General features: G+C 39.0%; 1 protein-coding gene across 1 annotated transcript in view; it reads right to left on the bottom strand.

The window, feature by feature from the left end:
* SLX4IP (SLX4 interacting protein) overlaps nucleotides 1–14,162 on the bottom strand; it is a 159,867-nt gene that overhangs the window by 19,971 nt on the left and 125,734 nt on the right. The window contains exons 5-6 of the mRNA XM_016212022.2: nucleotides 5,403–5,480; nucleotides 2,598–2,680 (exon numbers count right to left, since the gene is read on the bottom strand). Of these exons, the coding sequence (XP_016067508.1) occupies nucleotides 2,598–2,680; nucleotides 5,403–5,480 (161 nt within the window). The remainder of the gene's footprint in view (nucleotides 1–2,597; nucleotides 2,681–5,402; nucleotides 5,481–14,162) is intronic.

Below are 14,162 nucleotides of genomic sequence, written 5' to 3'. Positions count from 1 at the left end.
CTGAGTGCAGCTGGCTTCCCTGTGTGCAGGCTGAAAGAATCCGCACAGAGCAGTTCCAAATAGGCTCTCCTAGATTTGCTCACCGATTGTCACTTAGACACTGAGGACCCCAAAAGGATAAAAGAAAAGGCAAGGAAAGGGAATCTGCTACTCAAGTCTATTGCACAAGTCAGGTACCCAGGCTGCTGCTCAGGTACTGGCTCACTCCTGTGTCACTTCTGTGGCCGGGAGGAGAGTTCAGGAGCAGCTACAGGAAAGGAACTGAAGCTTGTGAAGAAGTACCTCCAGCACAGCTCCTCGGGAAGGCAGTCGTCCAGGCCTTGCCCAGTCAGATGCTCCTTGAGAATAGCGAGCACGAGAACATGAGGTGGGCCCCACCAATGTAAACTGATAAGTGGCTTCAGGCCCTAAGGAATGAGGAAGTGCAAGGGGTACCCCGAGAGAGTCCGCCGCTGGCTTCGGGCATCTGAACCACACAAGGGAGTCAGAAGGCCACCTCTCCGCAGAGGGCAATTCTGGGAGGGCAGGACTGTTTATTGATCCTTAAACAGCTGAGACAGGAGGGCTCTGCAGAGGTCAAACATCAATGAAGATAAAGCTCCAAGACAATTGTGGTGGAGGGACTGCTTTGTGGTTGGTGTGATGGGCCATTTGTGGGACAGAGGGCCCTCTGCTTGGCCTGAACATTTATTGTCTGTAGGGACAAGCTTGAGGAAGTGGTAGACTGGAGGCCTGTGAGGAGGGACAAAGTACAGGTAAGCAGGCGAAACAGAGGGGAGCACAGAGCCTGTGTCCAGGGAGGGAGCTGTTCAGCAGCGTCACGCTTTAGGCGACTCTTGTGTGTGTGTGGATGGAAAAGCGTGTGAAGGAACGATCAGAGAGGGGAAAAAAGGGCAGGTGAAAAGACAGAGCCTGACTACATCTAAAGAGAATTACTCAAAACAGTGAAAGATCCTCATGATATAAATGGCATTTTTCTTATAAGCTAACTCGGTGAACTCTGATAGTAGTATCACCAGATGTCAGAACATTCTGAAGATAAAATTGAACTGGCTCAGACTAGTCAAGTTCTAAGAATGTAAATTCTTAATATGTAGGTTGTCCTTAAGATTACAGGACCTATATGATAGCAGCTATAGAAAACTTACATCTGTATAAATACCAGTGCCCCTAAGGAAGGTAGTATTTCTTTGTTTTAATTTACTCTTAATAACTTAAGTATCAATGTTACATATCATACAAGATCTAATTTCTTCTGTATTCCATCTGAAAGCAATACTTTCTGGTACAGTTAATTGTTTTCTTAAACCACAGATCAAGTTTTTCATTGCTTTGCATCAGTTAAGCTATATTATATTATACTTGTTTGCCAACAGCATCAGTACTTTAGCATTTATTAATTTACTAAAGCAACTCAAAAGTTGAAAATTATTTCAAAGAATAAATTTTAATACTTTTCACAAAATCTGCTTCATTTATTTAATTTAATGTGTATACTTAGTGTTTTATTAATATACAAAGAAATAAGGGTCATATTGGCTCTTCTGATGGGCTTATTTGCTCCAAATGAAGGCACCTAAATTTAAATGTAAGTAAATATGCTCTTTACTTTTTCTAGGTCTCCATTCACCCTTATTGCCTCTAAAACACTCTCTCTATGTATTTATTTAAGATGAGATAAGAAGTTGGTTTTAGACCGTGTGGGCCAAATTTCAAATGGATTAAAAATAAACATAAAGGGTAAGTTAATATTTCCATAAATTATCTTAGAAGCATAATCATGTCAGACTTCATGTCCAGGTTTAATGTCTGATAGATTTTCCCATTTATTAAAGTTTTACGATATATGTCCAAAAATATGAAAAATGTTTGCACAGAGGTAAGTTTAGATAGACTGGACTGTGACAGCAGCAAGGTAACACATACATTCACACAAGGAGGCTCTCTCCAGAGTATATGTTAAGCTTAAAAGATAAAGCTGCAAAAATACACACCAAAAAAAAAAATAATAAAAATAAAGATATATTAAAAAAAAAATGATAAAGCTACAAGCTGCAACATTGCATGAGTTTTCTGTATCTATTTGTCTGAATAGAGAATTCCAATGAAAGAGCAACAGGATGTGATGGAGCTTAAGACTTAGCATGAGAAAACAGAGAAAGAAAATGAACCCTATCAGTTAAGAAATAACACACTGGGGAAAAGTACTGGTTCTCATGAAAATGTCAGTGATTCACCATGGAATAAAATTCAAAAGCCACTGACCCCAATGAGAGCTTCCAATGGAAACATGTGGATTTTGCTTCATTTCATTTAAAGACTTTGCTTTATTTCATTTAAATACTGTCATAAGCACCATCACAGTTCTTATAGAATGTTGCTTTCTCATTAAAATTTATATGGAAATACGGTTGATCAAACTAAATTTTCAAGTGTTCTTAATAGTATCATGTAAAACAGGTAGGATATTTTTGGTCCCTTAAGACATACATTAAGTAATCAATAGTTAAATGACTACAAGACAAAATTCTTTAAGATTTTTTAAACAATAATTCACTATTTAAGCAGATTTGTTTATAGAATTTTTTCATACATACCAATTCATCCTGCCTTGAAAGATCACAAGTGAGTGCAAGCTGACTTACACAGACTACAAATCTGTCAGGGAATACGCGAAGTTCTGTATAAAATGAAAATCAAATTACTAAAGGCATCAAAAATCTATGAACACAGAAATGCATGGTCCCAGATCTTTAAATTACAGCAATAAGCATGTACGTATAAGACACATGTGTCTCCTCCCCACCTTTCAGTGTTTGCCATCAATAGGGCAGGGCAAGCACAAAGCTCTAGGGAATGCAGAGGAGGCTGCAAATTGGTCCACCTGAGCCCCGGGACCCATTACCTCGCATGAAACACCCAGGCAGGGCCTCTGAAGCTCCCCCTCTGTGTCAGTCTGCTGTGTTCTGTTTGGAACTCACATTTGGGAAACAAGATCAACATTTCTAATGTGTGTGCACACTTACATAGGAAGAGGAAAAATATTAGATACAATCTGAAAATGTGACTTGTGAACATTCTTATTAGTTTACCTATCATATCCTTGGTCAACTGGTCTTAGAGAGGCCCCTAAATGGAAGGCAAACTATCAATCTGAATCAGGCTTTGAAAACAGCAGTTCCATTAATTAAGAATTAATGATCACACTATTAAGGAAGTGGTTAAATATGCAACAGTAAAGATGATACAACTACACCAGTCAAGGTAATCTAGTTATTACAAGTTTTTAAAGCAAAAGACTTCCAGGTAGGGAAGGCTGTATGAATCAGAGAACTAACTTCTCAACATTCGATGAAAGGAATACAACATGATAAATGCTATCTGTATCTCTTGTTGTCTGTCCATCAGTTTATCCATCCATCCACACACCCACCCAGCCTCCACCTATCTCTGGAGCGATGTCTGAAGTGATGTTTAGCTGATGCTAACTGCATTTTCTGGGTGGTTGGGGAGGGTCTTCTCTTCCTCTGTACTTGGCTGGATTGCTTGAATATTTTTATAATGCACATGTATCACATTTATGACAGAAATAAAGCCATTTTTCTAAGAGAAAACTTCCCTCTTAGATGTGACCAATTCTTTTAAAAGACAAATATGAATCAGGTAAGTGAAGCGTTTTATGTACATTGCACATTTCCGACAGCAAATGACAATGTGAAGGCACTACTAAAGTAACAGTATATCTCCATCTGATGCACTTGGAAGCCAAGCACGGAGGTGCCAATTATGCAAACACAGAACTTAAACACAGTTAACGACCTTACACCACTTGGCTAGGTTAAATTATAGTAAGAGCCTAATGAGTTAATGTTCCAATAACAGCTCTCTCCTTACCTCTCACCTGGACACTGCTGTCTCCCAGGTGGCTACTCTTTCTTATTCCAATCTAATTTCCTAATAAGCGCAAGCAGGTTAACAGTTCTAAAAAGCAACTCCACTTATCATGCTCAAATCCCTATCATGGTCCCTTAGTGACCACCATATACTGTGCAAATAGTCAAAGTCCTCCATGACTGGGACCTAACCTGCAGTTCTGGTCTTCGTTATATAGAAATCCCCATTTCAGAGATCCTGGGCATGTTTAAACTTTGACTCCTCATGGATGTCATATGTGGCCAGGTGACCAGGAATGGACTTTGAAAAGCCAGAAAACCAATATTATCAAAGCAGTTAGTATTCATTAATTCCTAAAATATCTTACCGAGATATGTGGTAAGTAGTCTGCTTTCCACTTTATAGAAGGGGAAACTGAGTCACAGAATGCATTATTTGCCACCCCTCCCTCCAATATCATAACACTGGAATACAACTTGGTGGATCAGAATTAAAATTCAAAATGATCAATTCTATAAATTGTTAGTGGATCAGAACCAGAACTCAAAGCTAATCATTCTATCAAATAATTCCTCTGTTTTTTTCTTCCCTGCCTCCTCTGAAAAATAAGCATGATAGAATGCAGATTCTGAACATTTTGGTGCCGGGTGTTGTGCAAACAGAAAGCAATTCCTGTGTCCCTCTACTCTAATTAGGTCATACTTGAGATCTGCATTACTTTAATATTTAATAAAGTAAAGACTTAAACAACAGCCATCCCCACCACGAAGGGTAGGTAGGCTGCATTTTAGCAGATGCAGGTTAACTGGCTTATTTTACTAGAACTGAGTGAAGAGAAAGGCCCCGTTAAGAGAGTAGTATAGTCAAGTGACACTTAAAGTTGAGAAATTGCAGATAATTGTTAAGATTCCAAGAGCAAACCTCCATACAGTTTTTAAAGTCCCTGTTTCATAGCTTACATACTAAAATCATCCATAGAAGTTGAACTAGATTTTCTTTCCAATGTTCAGATCAACGTGGAGAATGGCTGTTAGCATCTGACTTTATTGTTGTTGGCTGGACATGTTTGACATCATTTCCTCAGTGGACATCTTGACTTGGGGAAATGAGGGGGGAAGCTGGCCTGGCCACACACCTACGAAAGGCTGGGAGAGCACTTTCTCGTGCACACACTTGCTCCATGTCCCAGGGCCTCGGGTGCACAGACAATGATGAAGTGACTCATGGTTTAACTGCCTGTGAGTCACTCTGGAAGCTCAATGAAAGTGTGGAGATGCAGCAGGAAAGCACAGCCCAGTGTGACCCAGCTTACTGTTCTCGGGCAGGCAATAAACAGCAAAAATTGAAAAAGAAATAATCACAAGTTTTGGAAATACTCTTACTTAGTAGTACTTCAATTTCATAAAGCCAACAAAGCAGATAGAAATCTTCATTCCTTAATTTTCTTCCCTCTCTAGGGCAAGCTAATTGTGCAAAATGTCTGATAATCTGAGAAATCAGTTTCTTACCAGGACTCTGTGAACCTCCGAAACAGCGAAGGCGTATTCCTCTCTTGAGGAAATAGGCTGTGATTTGAAAGCCATAACCTATAAAATGAAAGAGGACACCATTAGGTTATAAGCTTGTTTTCCACTGAAGCCCATGGACCAAGCCCAGTGCCTGCCATCCAGTATGCATTCAATAGCAGCAAATGAAAGAGTATAAGAATCAAAAAGGGGCCTCACTTGAGAGGAAGGGATGAACATTCCAATCTTGGCTCTTTCTAGTAGGCCTGACTATAGCACCTGGGATGGTTCCTAGTCCCTGAAGTGGCTCAGTCCCTTTATCTGTAAAATGGAATAAATAAGGAGGTCTGACAAAGAGACCTAAAAACCAGGCCCTTCACATGGGGTAATTAATTCAGGCTGAGCTAGTGTATAGATCTTGGCCACGTTCTGATACTCATTACTTATGAGCTCACAAAAAGAATCATATAAAACATATTTGAAAATGTGTGTATTTGCCTATAAGTAAGTTATTCTAAATCAAGTACAATAAAGGCTTTATATAGAATGAGATGAAAAAATATGAGCCATAAAGAAGAGAAACTTCTTCAATTCATCAGAATGACCTATATGAAAAAGATCAAGAGCATCAAGTATTGGCAAGAATACACTCAAACTAGCCTGGCCAGGCGTGGCTCAGCGGTTGAGCGTCGACCTAGGATCCAGGCGATCGGGGTTCGATTCCTGGTCAGGGCACATATGCCCAGGTTGCAGGCTCGATCAATGGCTCTCTCATCACTGATGTTTCTATCTCTCTCTCTCCCTCTCCTTTCCTCTCTCTGAAATCAATAAAGATATATTTAAAAAAAAGAATACAGTCAAGCTAGAATTCTTATACCCTGCTGACAGAGTACAAACTGGTACAGCCACTTTCAAAATCTGTTTGAATACCTTAATCAGAACCGAAGCATGAATATACAGGTGGTCATAATAACACTTTTCATAAGAGTCTCAATCTGGAACCAATGCAAATATCCATCAGTATAAGTATTTTTATTTAAAAGCGAAGGATAGTCACACAGTGAAATATTACACTGTACCTAAAACTGAATGAGCTACAAATATAAGCCATATCAGAAATAAATCTCACACACATAATGTTAAGTGAAAGAAGCCTGGTCCAAAGGAGTACATTCCATCTACAAAAAACTGAGATATTACCATTTATCTTATAGGGTAGCAACAGAATTTCAGGTGATGCACAGAAAGCACAAGCAGAGTTCCTTCCTTCCTCCTTCCCTCCCTCTATCCCGTCATTCCCTGCCAGCCCCCCTCCAGTTAAAACTACTCTGTTCGATGACTTTCCTGAAAAGATTAAATAAAAATGTTCCCATTAACGTGGTTGAGTACGTGGTGGAAGCACCAGAAGTGAAGGGCCTGTCAAAGTGGGGTGAGGGTCCCCAAGTTCTAAAACAACCTCAGAGACAGTATTTTATCCACAAAATTGGAGAAGCCAGGAGTTGCAAGAGGTGGTCTCCAGGACCATCAGATTCTCCAAAGTCCATGACTACGAATGTTTTGAAATAACTTGTGTATAATAAAGATTACAAAGAAGTTTCCACTTTTACATTCGGTATCCTTCCAGCACTCCTGTAGAAAGATCCAGAACACCAGTGACCACAGCCTTGTTCCGTCTACATAAGTATGGATCTGACAGCACAACTGCTTTAGTCAGAGAGATTGATTGCGAAATAAGACTGACACCTATGACATGATAATCTCCAGATTAACCGAGACGAATTTTTTCCTAACACAGTTGAAATGGATTGCATTTTGTCAAAATATGCACACCGTTGGCATTATTCTGAGTGCTTCTAAACAAACACTTCATTCCTCAGGTCACTGAGAGAGTAGAAGTGACTACCACTTCTGTTTATTTGTCCTGCTGGGGGGAGGGAAATTGTAGGAGAGAAGTCCTTTATAATTTGGGATTCACAAACACACACAGAAATTTTTTAAGTGATTTAAAACATAATGATCTAGTCCTGGCCAGGTAGCTCAGTTGGTTGGAGCGCCGTCCCATACACTAGAAGGTTTTGGGTTTGATTTCCAGTCAGGGCACATACCTAGATTACAGGTTTGATCTCCAGTCAGGGTGCATAAGGGAGGTGGCTGGTCAATGTTTCTCTCTCTCTCTCTCTCCCTTCCTTCCCCTCTCTCTAAAAATCAATGAACATGTCCTCGGGTAAGTATTAAAAATAATAATTAAAAAAATAATAATGATCTGTCATGTAAATCTTCCAAAGGACTGAACAATAACAACAACAAAAGTAATATGTAAGTCATTCTGCCTTTGCTGGCAGGTCATACTTAAATTTCAAAAATCTTCCCTGTGCAAACTCTCGAGCAATAAATATTATTATTAGGAAGAGGCTAAATCTAAAGGTGACTATGAAAGTTACAGCTCTGAGTTCAGGAAGCTTGGTATCTGGAGATACCACTTCAGTGATAACTAAATCCTACTTGGTCAGCTGAACAATAAAGTTTCAATATGACACCTTCCCCTATAGAACAATAAAGCAGTATAAGGCACATTCTAACTAAATGATTTATTATAGGAATTACTAGCAGAACTGAATTTATGAGAACCTTTCCCCCTACACTCCCCACACTCAGGATAGGGTTATGTTAAAAGGCATCACTTCTAAAACAGCCTCTTGCTTGGGGTTAGATGGAAAACCCTGCCTAGGAGTACCAACAAGAGAAATCGCAAGTTTAATATGTAAAAACAATTTGCACCTGCTTTTTCTGAATCCTACTGGCTGTAGGAAAGTTTACTGTTTAAAGAGAAACTCGAAGGGAGATTAAAGCAGTGTTCTTGTGCCAGTTCTTCTATGGCAAATGAATTTTGATATAAAAAAAAAAACACTGCTGATGAAATGAACTGAGATGAAATCCTTAGGGAGATGTATTTCCTTTATCCATAGATAACAGGCAGTGATAGAGACCATAAACTTTTCTTTGCTCTTTAATGACAGCAACATCACAGAGTTCAGTAGGCCACTGAGATTTTGTACTTACCCAGGGCTAAAGCAAAGCTCCACTATTCTCTAAAGCTAAGTAGCAACTTGGCAAAGAATCCAGGAGGCCCTTTGCTTTCCCTTCTGGGGCACCAGCTCCCAGCTTGCTACACTGGTGTTCTAAATGCACATCTCGTGTTAGTAGGAGATTGTGGGGCTGGTGGTGTTTGGGGGTGAGGGAGCAAAATGAAAATCATAAAATGATAACCTTTTCATTTGAAAACTACTTGATAACAGTATTCCAAGATTTTGAGGCACTTGTAAATCACACTTAAGTACACCTGTGTTCTTGACAGTTATTGTGGTCCTCTTAAATCTGAAATGACTGTCTTTAGACGGAAGAAGAGATTGGGGTTAGAGGGAGGACAGCTTTGTGGTGGAAGCATCCTTCTACCAGGAGTCTTCAGGTTTGCATATTTCTAGAAATAATTTATATTCTGCAATGCTAATGTCACAAGATGTCCAGTACAAGCAAGAGTCCATTCTCTTCCCTGGCCTCTCAGCAACCCCAAAAGTCTCAGGTCCCTATGCCTCCTGCATTCCATAATTTGTAAACAGCTGCTTCTCTCTACCTTTCTACAGACAATCTCCCAATCTACAATGAAGCTCGAAATGACCTGTTACCACACTAACTCTCCTCTGGCTCACCTGGCTATTCACCAAAGAACATTAATCTCCAAGACAAACAGATGGGAGGGGGAGTCAGTGATATTCATGAGAGAAAGAAAGGGACAAGTCAGAGTTCTGCCTATATTTTATTTCACATTCTTAAATACACTGCTCCTAAATGGCTTTACTAGAAACTCAGAGCCTTTATGACTAGAAAGATAAAAACAACAATAGCAAAAAAAAAAATCAAAAAAATCAAATATGAGTTGAACAAATTCCACCCTGGCTTAGCAAGGCAGTAGATTAGTTTTAAGTCATACTGTGCTCCAATGAGTAATACATTTTCAGGGAGTGGTCATTTTGGGGGTTGTTATATTTCATAGTCCCAAGATACTGAGAGCAAATATCCAACATGGAGATTTTGCTGTAAAACTACCCAGCCTAACTTGTTTTCCAGGGGATCATGGCCAAGGCGATCTGAGCTTCCCCAAGGCTACCAAGGGGAGTTTGTGGTATGGTGGAAAGCTCTCTCCATGGTTATCATGAGACCATTCACAGTAGCCTGGGAAAATGCCTCCAAGTGGCCTGGCAGGTAAGCACCACTTCACAATCGACTCCATCCTGGACCACATGGTGCTTTTCCCAAACCACAAGGCAGGCTCTAGAAAACCTACTGTGTCCCACAATACTTTTCTCCCTGAGGTGCCTTCTTCATTAGTATCATCATTCACAATCATCCAGAAAAGGAGAAAAATAGTGCCAAGAACACTCCAAAGTTAGCCATATAAACCCAATAAGGGATAATATTTTGTCATATTTCATATATATATTTGATAAGCCATTTCAAGAAAATTAGACACCCTGACACTTTACTCCTAAATATGGAAGACTCCCAAACGGTAAAGATATTCTCCTACATCATCAAAATACTAAATACTGTGATCATAACTGAGCATGACATTACTGCTCAGTCAAATAACTAGTCCATATTCAAATTTCTCAAACTATCCCCAAAATGTATATTGCTGATTTTCGTCCTGAACTAAGATCAAACAAAAGACCATGCAGTGCATTTAGTTATATCTTTTACACCTCCTGTAATGCAGAATAATATCCCTCTCTCTGTTGTTTCTTTTTTTATAACTCTGACCTTTTCAACATGATGAATGGCCCTCCCCACCCCAATTCGGGGTTTGAATACATTTTTTAATCTTAGTTGCCTAAATACAAATTCTCAGCCTGCATGCTCTTTTTTTTTTTTTTTTTTTAATATATCTTTATTGATTTCAGAGAGAGGAAAGGAAAGGGAGAGAGAGAGAGATAGGAACATCAATGATGAGAGGGTCATTGATCGGCTGCCTCCCACATACTTCCGACTGGGGATGGAGCCCACAACCCGGGCATGTGCCCTGACTGGGAATCGAACCCCGATCGCCTGGATCCCAGGTCGACGCTCAACCGCTGAGCCACGCCCAGCCGGGCTGCACGCTCTTTCTGAATGCCAGCCATTTATTAATTTTGATGACTTCTTTAACTGCTGCAGGAAACTACAGGTTCTGACTGAAGCTATAATTGTAATTCAAAGTCTGGAACACAGATGACTTGAAGATTTAGTCTTAAAAATAATTTTAAAGAATCAAATCGTAAATGTACAGATATTTATATTTTTAGCAAAGATAAGCTTTACCTAAGCAGGCTGGATAGTGGTCTCACACTTGTTTTAAGAAAGGGTACCTGGTGGCAATCGGATGGCTGTGTGCTGACCCAGAAGCAGCTCAGTACTGCGTGCCAGCCAGTTGAGACTTGTGACTGTTTCCAGTCTGAGGTCATGAGTCAGTTCTCATTCTCTATCTGAAGATGTGGGTGAAATTTAATAAGAAGATAGGATGGAAGGGGTTGATGTTTATCAGATACTGAAAATGTCTTAGATGCTACACTAGACCAGTAACATATAAAGTATTTAAAAGATGAAGAATATGAGTGTTTTATAAGCTATTTTGGTAAGACAAAATGAAGTTAAAACTCATTACTTTTGAAACTATTTCCACTAGGAAAGTTATACTTGTCCTTATCAAGAGTCCAAGGGTAAAGAAATGAAAAGTTTAGAATGTAAAGAAAGGCTAAGTATGATATAGGACTTTTGAAAAAGCTTTGATGGGGCCCTTTGAAACATATATAGGCCCAGTGTGACCTTCACCATTGTTGGTGATGGTGGGGTTGGAGAAGGGGGGTTGTTCTGTGGGAACCAAAAAACAAGAGTCCTGTTGTAAGTTTAAGAATACACACACAGGATCTCAGTATAAGACCACAATTGGGAAACAATTTGGGTGGCTAAGTGGAATATTTGGTCCTGGGCTAAAAATTTCACTTATTACCCACAACATTCAGAGATTCAAAAAGGTTCCCTTGAGATAACATTTTATGTCCTTAAGTAAGGACAGTACTGGGCTCTGAGTCACAATAAAGCTATGTCTATTTGATGCCAAAACAAATGGGGCAAACTGGTTAGCTCCATGAAAAAAAACAAAAAAACTGTAAACAAAATAATTACTTGAGGCCAAATTTACTTAGAAGAAAACCTTTCTGTCCGTCACCTCATTGACTTTGTAATTCCACCTATCACATGTACTATTAATTTTGTTATCTATAGGATCCATCACAGATTGTTAACACACAGAATGAGAAAGCTTCTCAGAGAAGGCAAAAATTAGAATAAAACTAATTCACAAATTATCACTTCAGATTTCTTTCCCATATCACTTTCCTGCCTTTTTTGTTTGTAAAAAAATGCAATTAACATTAAATATAAAAACCATGCTTAGATCATAGACAAGCACAGATGAACAGATATTCAAAATGATGAAAATCATAACTCTGCCAGACTATGCATAATGATGGGGATAATATAATGCTGTGTACTTATAAATTCAAAGTTCTCTCAAAACCCTTCACTCGTCTCTAAATAACTATGCATAAAAGAAACGGATTTTTAATTAAACGTTCTAAATGAGGTAGCTGGTTTTTTGAACTGTTGGCTGTTCAAGCAGGCTTCTCTGCAATAGTTTTCAAACTTCCTGTGCCTAAGATGAGGAACGCCAGGTGAAACAAACCCCCTGTGGCCTCCCTGTCTTGCAGGGGGTTCATTCTAACTCTGAGATTCTCGAATCGTGTGCAGTGAGAAAGACTTCAGGAACCACTGACTATTCTAACAGGATCACAGAATCACAGCACAAGAAAGATCTTTGAGAAGTCATCTAGTCCACTTCCCACTTGTGAGCCAAGACCATATTTAAATCATACATATTTTAAAATTTTATTAAATTTACTGGGGGGTGACATTGGTTAATAAGATCATATAAGGTTCAAGTGTACAATTCTATGATACATCATCTGTATCACCACATTATGTGTTCACCACTCAAAGCCAAGTCTTCTTCCATTACCATATATTTGACCCCTTTACCCTTTCTACCTCCCCACACACCCTTCCACTCTGTAAACCATCTTTTTAAAAAAATTTCTTTGTTGTTGAAAATATTGCAAATGTCCCCTTTTTCCTCCCATTGATCCCCTCCCCCATGTACCCTTCTCCCCAGGCCTTCACCCCACTATTGTCTGTGTCCATAGGTTATGCATATATGTATATCAATTCCTATGTTAACCACCCCCACCTTCCCTCTGATATTTGTCAGTCTGTTCCATGCTTCTATGTCTCTGGATCTATTTTGTTCATTGGTTTATTTTTTTCATTAGATTCCACATATGAGTAAGATCATGGGACACTTGTCTTTCTCTGACTGGCTTATTTTGCTTAGCAAAATTCTCTCCAGGTCCCACCATGCTGTCTCAAAGGCTAAGGGATCCTTTGTTTTTACAGCTGTATAGTATTCCATTGTGTAAATGTCTGAGAAGATGCCTAATATTATTTCAGTCTTCTTGAACTTGTAGAGACTTGTTTTGTGTCCTAACAGGTGGTCTATCTTTGAGAATGTCCCATGTGCATTTCAAGAGAATGTCTATTCTCCAGCTTTGGAGTGGAATGTTCTGTAAATGCCAATTAAATCCATCTGATCTAGTATGTCATTTGGAGTCACTGTCTTCTTGTTGATTTTTTGTCTGGAAGATCTATACAGTAAGTCAGTGGGGTGTTAAAGTCCCATACTATGACTGTGTTGCTGTTCTTCTTTCCTTTAAAGTCCTCCAGTAGTTTTTTGTGTGTAAACCATCTTTTTAAAAGCAACATCAAAATGTCAAATGACAATATGCCACACCTACCTATGTGCAACTCAATTTTTCCTTTACCATCTGAATTGAGGTTGTAAACTTAAACACTTCAGGGGCAAGACAGGTACCAGGAAAAGACTGGGTCCTGACTGGAAAACTGGAGAAAGCACAAACCTGGTTCAAAGGAGGTGGTGTATCCTGAACTGCAGCCATCAGCTGACACTGAAAACTAGGGCACAGGGTACCAGATTTTGGGCCTTTCCAGAAAAGGTGCAAATCTAAATTTTTATGTGAAATCTCCCAAATTTTAAATTAGCAATGAATTCAATTTTTAAAAATATACTGTGCAATACAAATAAAATATTTCTGAGGGCCACTTTAGTTCTGCACTGCCAGTTTGCAATCTCTAATCTAAATTCCTCACACTTTAGCTGAAGTTCATTTTCTTAGGTTCTGTTGTAGCAAGAGCTAAAGGAAGGCCTGCCACTACCAAAATGCTTGTAGTCAGTTTCAACCTAGTCATTTAAACCCACGTCCTTAACCTCACTACACAGGACATGTTTATCTACATTTAAATCATCTTTCTAACACTTCTAAGACCTGACAATAAAGACACACATTTAAGGGTTTGACTTTATGTGGGGGGAAATGGAAAGATGATAGTATTTTAGGAAACACTAATTGTATAAATGTGAGATCTATATTTTTTAAAAATCACAAAACTTACATTAATAATAATAGGGCTCAAAAAGATTAAGAAACATACCATGTTCTTGTCTAGAAGGGCTAAGTGTTATAAAGATGTGACTTGCTCCCATATTTATTTAACAAACATGCACCGGGTGACTATTAAGAAACAGACAATTCCAAT

Source organism: Miniopterus natalensis, chromosome 7 (assembly GCF_054644295.1).
Source record: "Miniopterus natalensis isolate mMinNat1 chromosome 7, mMinNat1.hap1, whole genome shotgun sequence".
Lineage (NCBI taxonomy): Eukaryota > Metazoa > Chordata > Mammalia > Chiroptera > Miniopteridae > Miniopterus > Miniopterus natalensis.
This window is presented reverse-complemented; position numbering and strand designations above follow the sequence as displayed.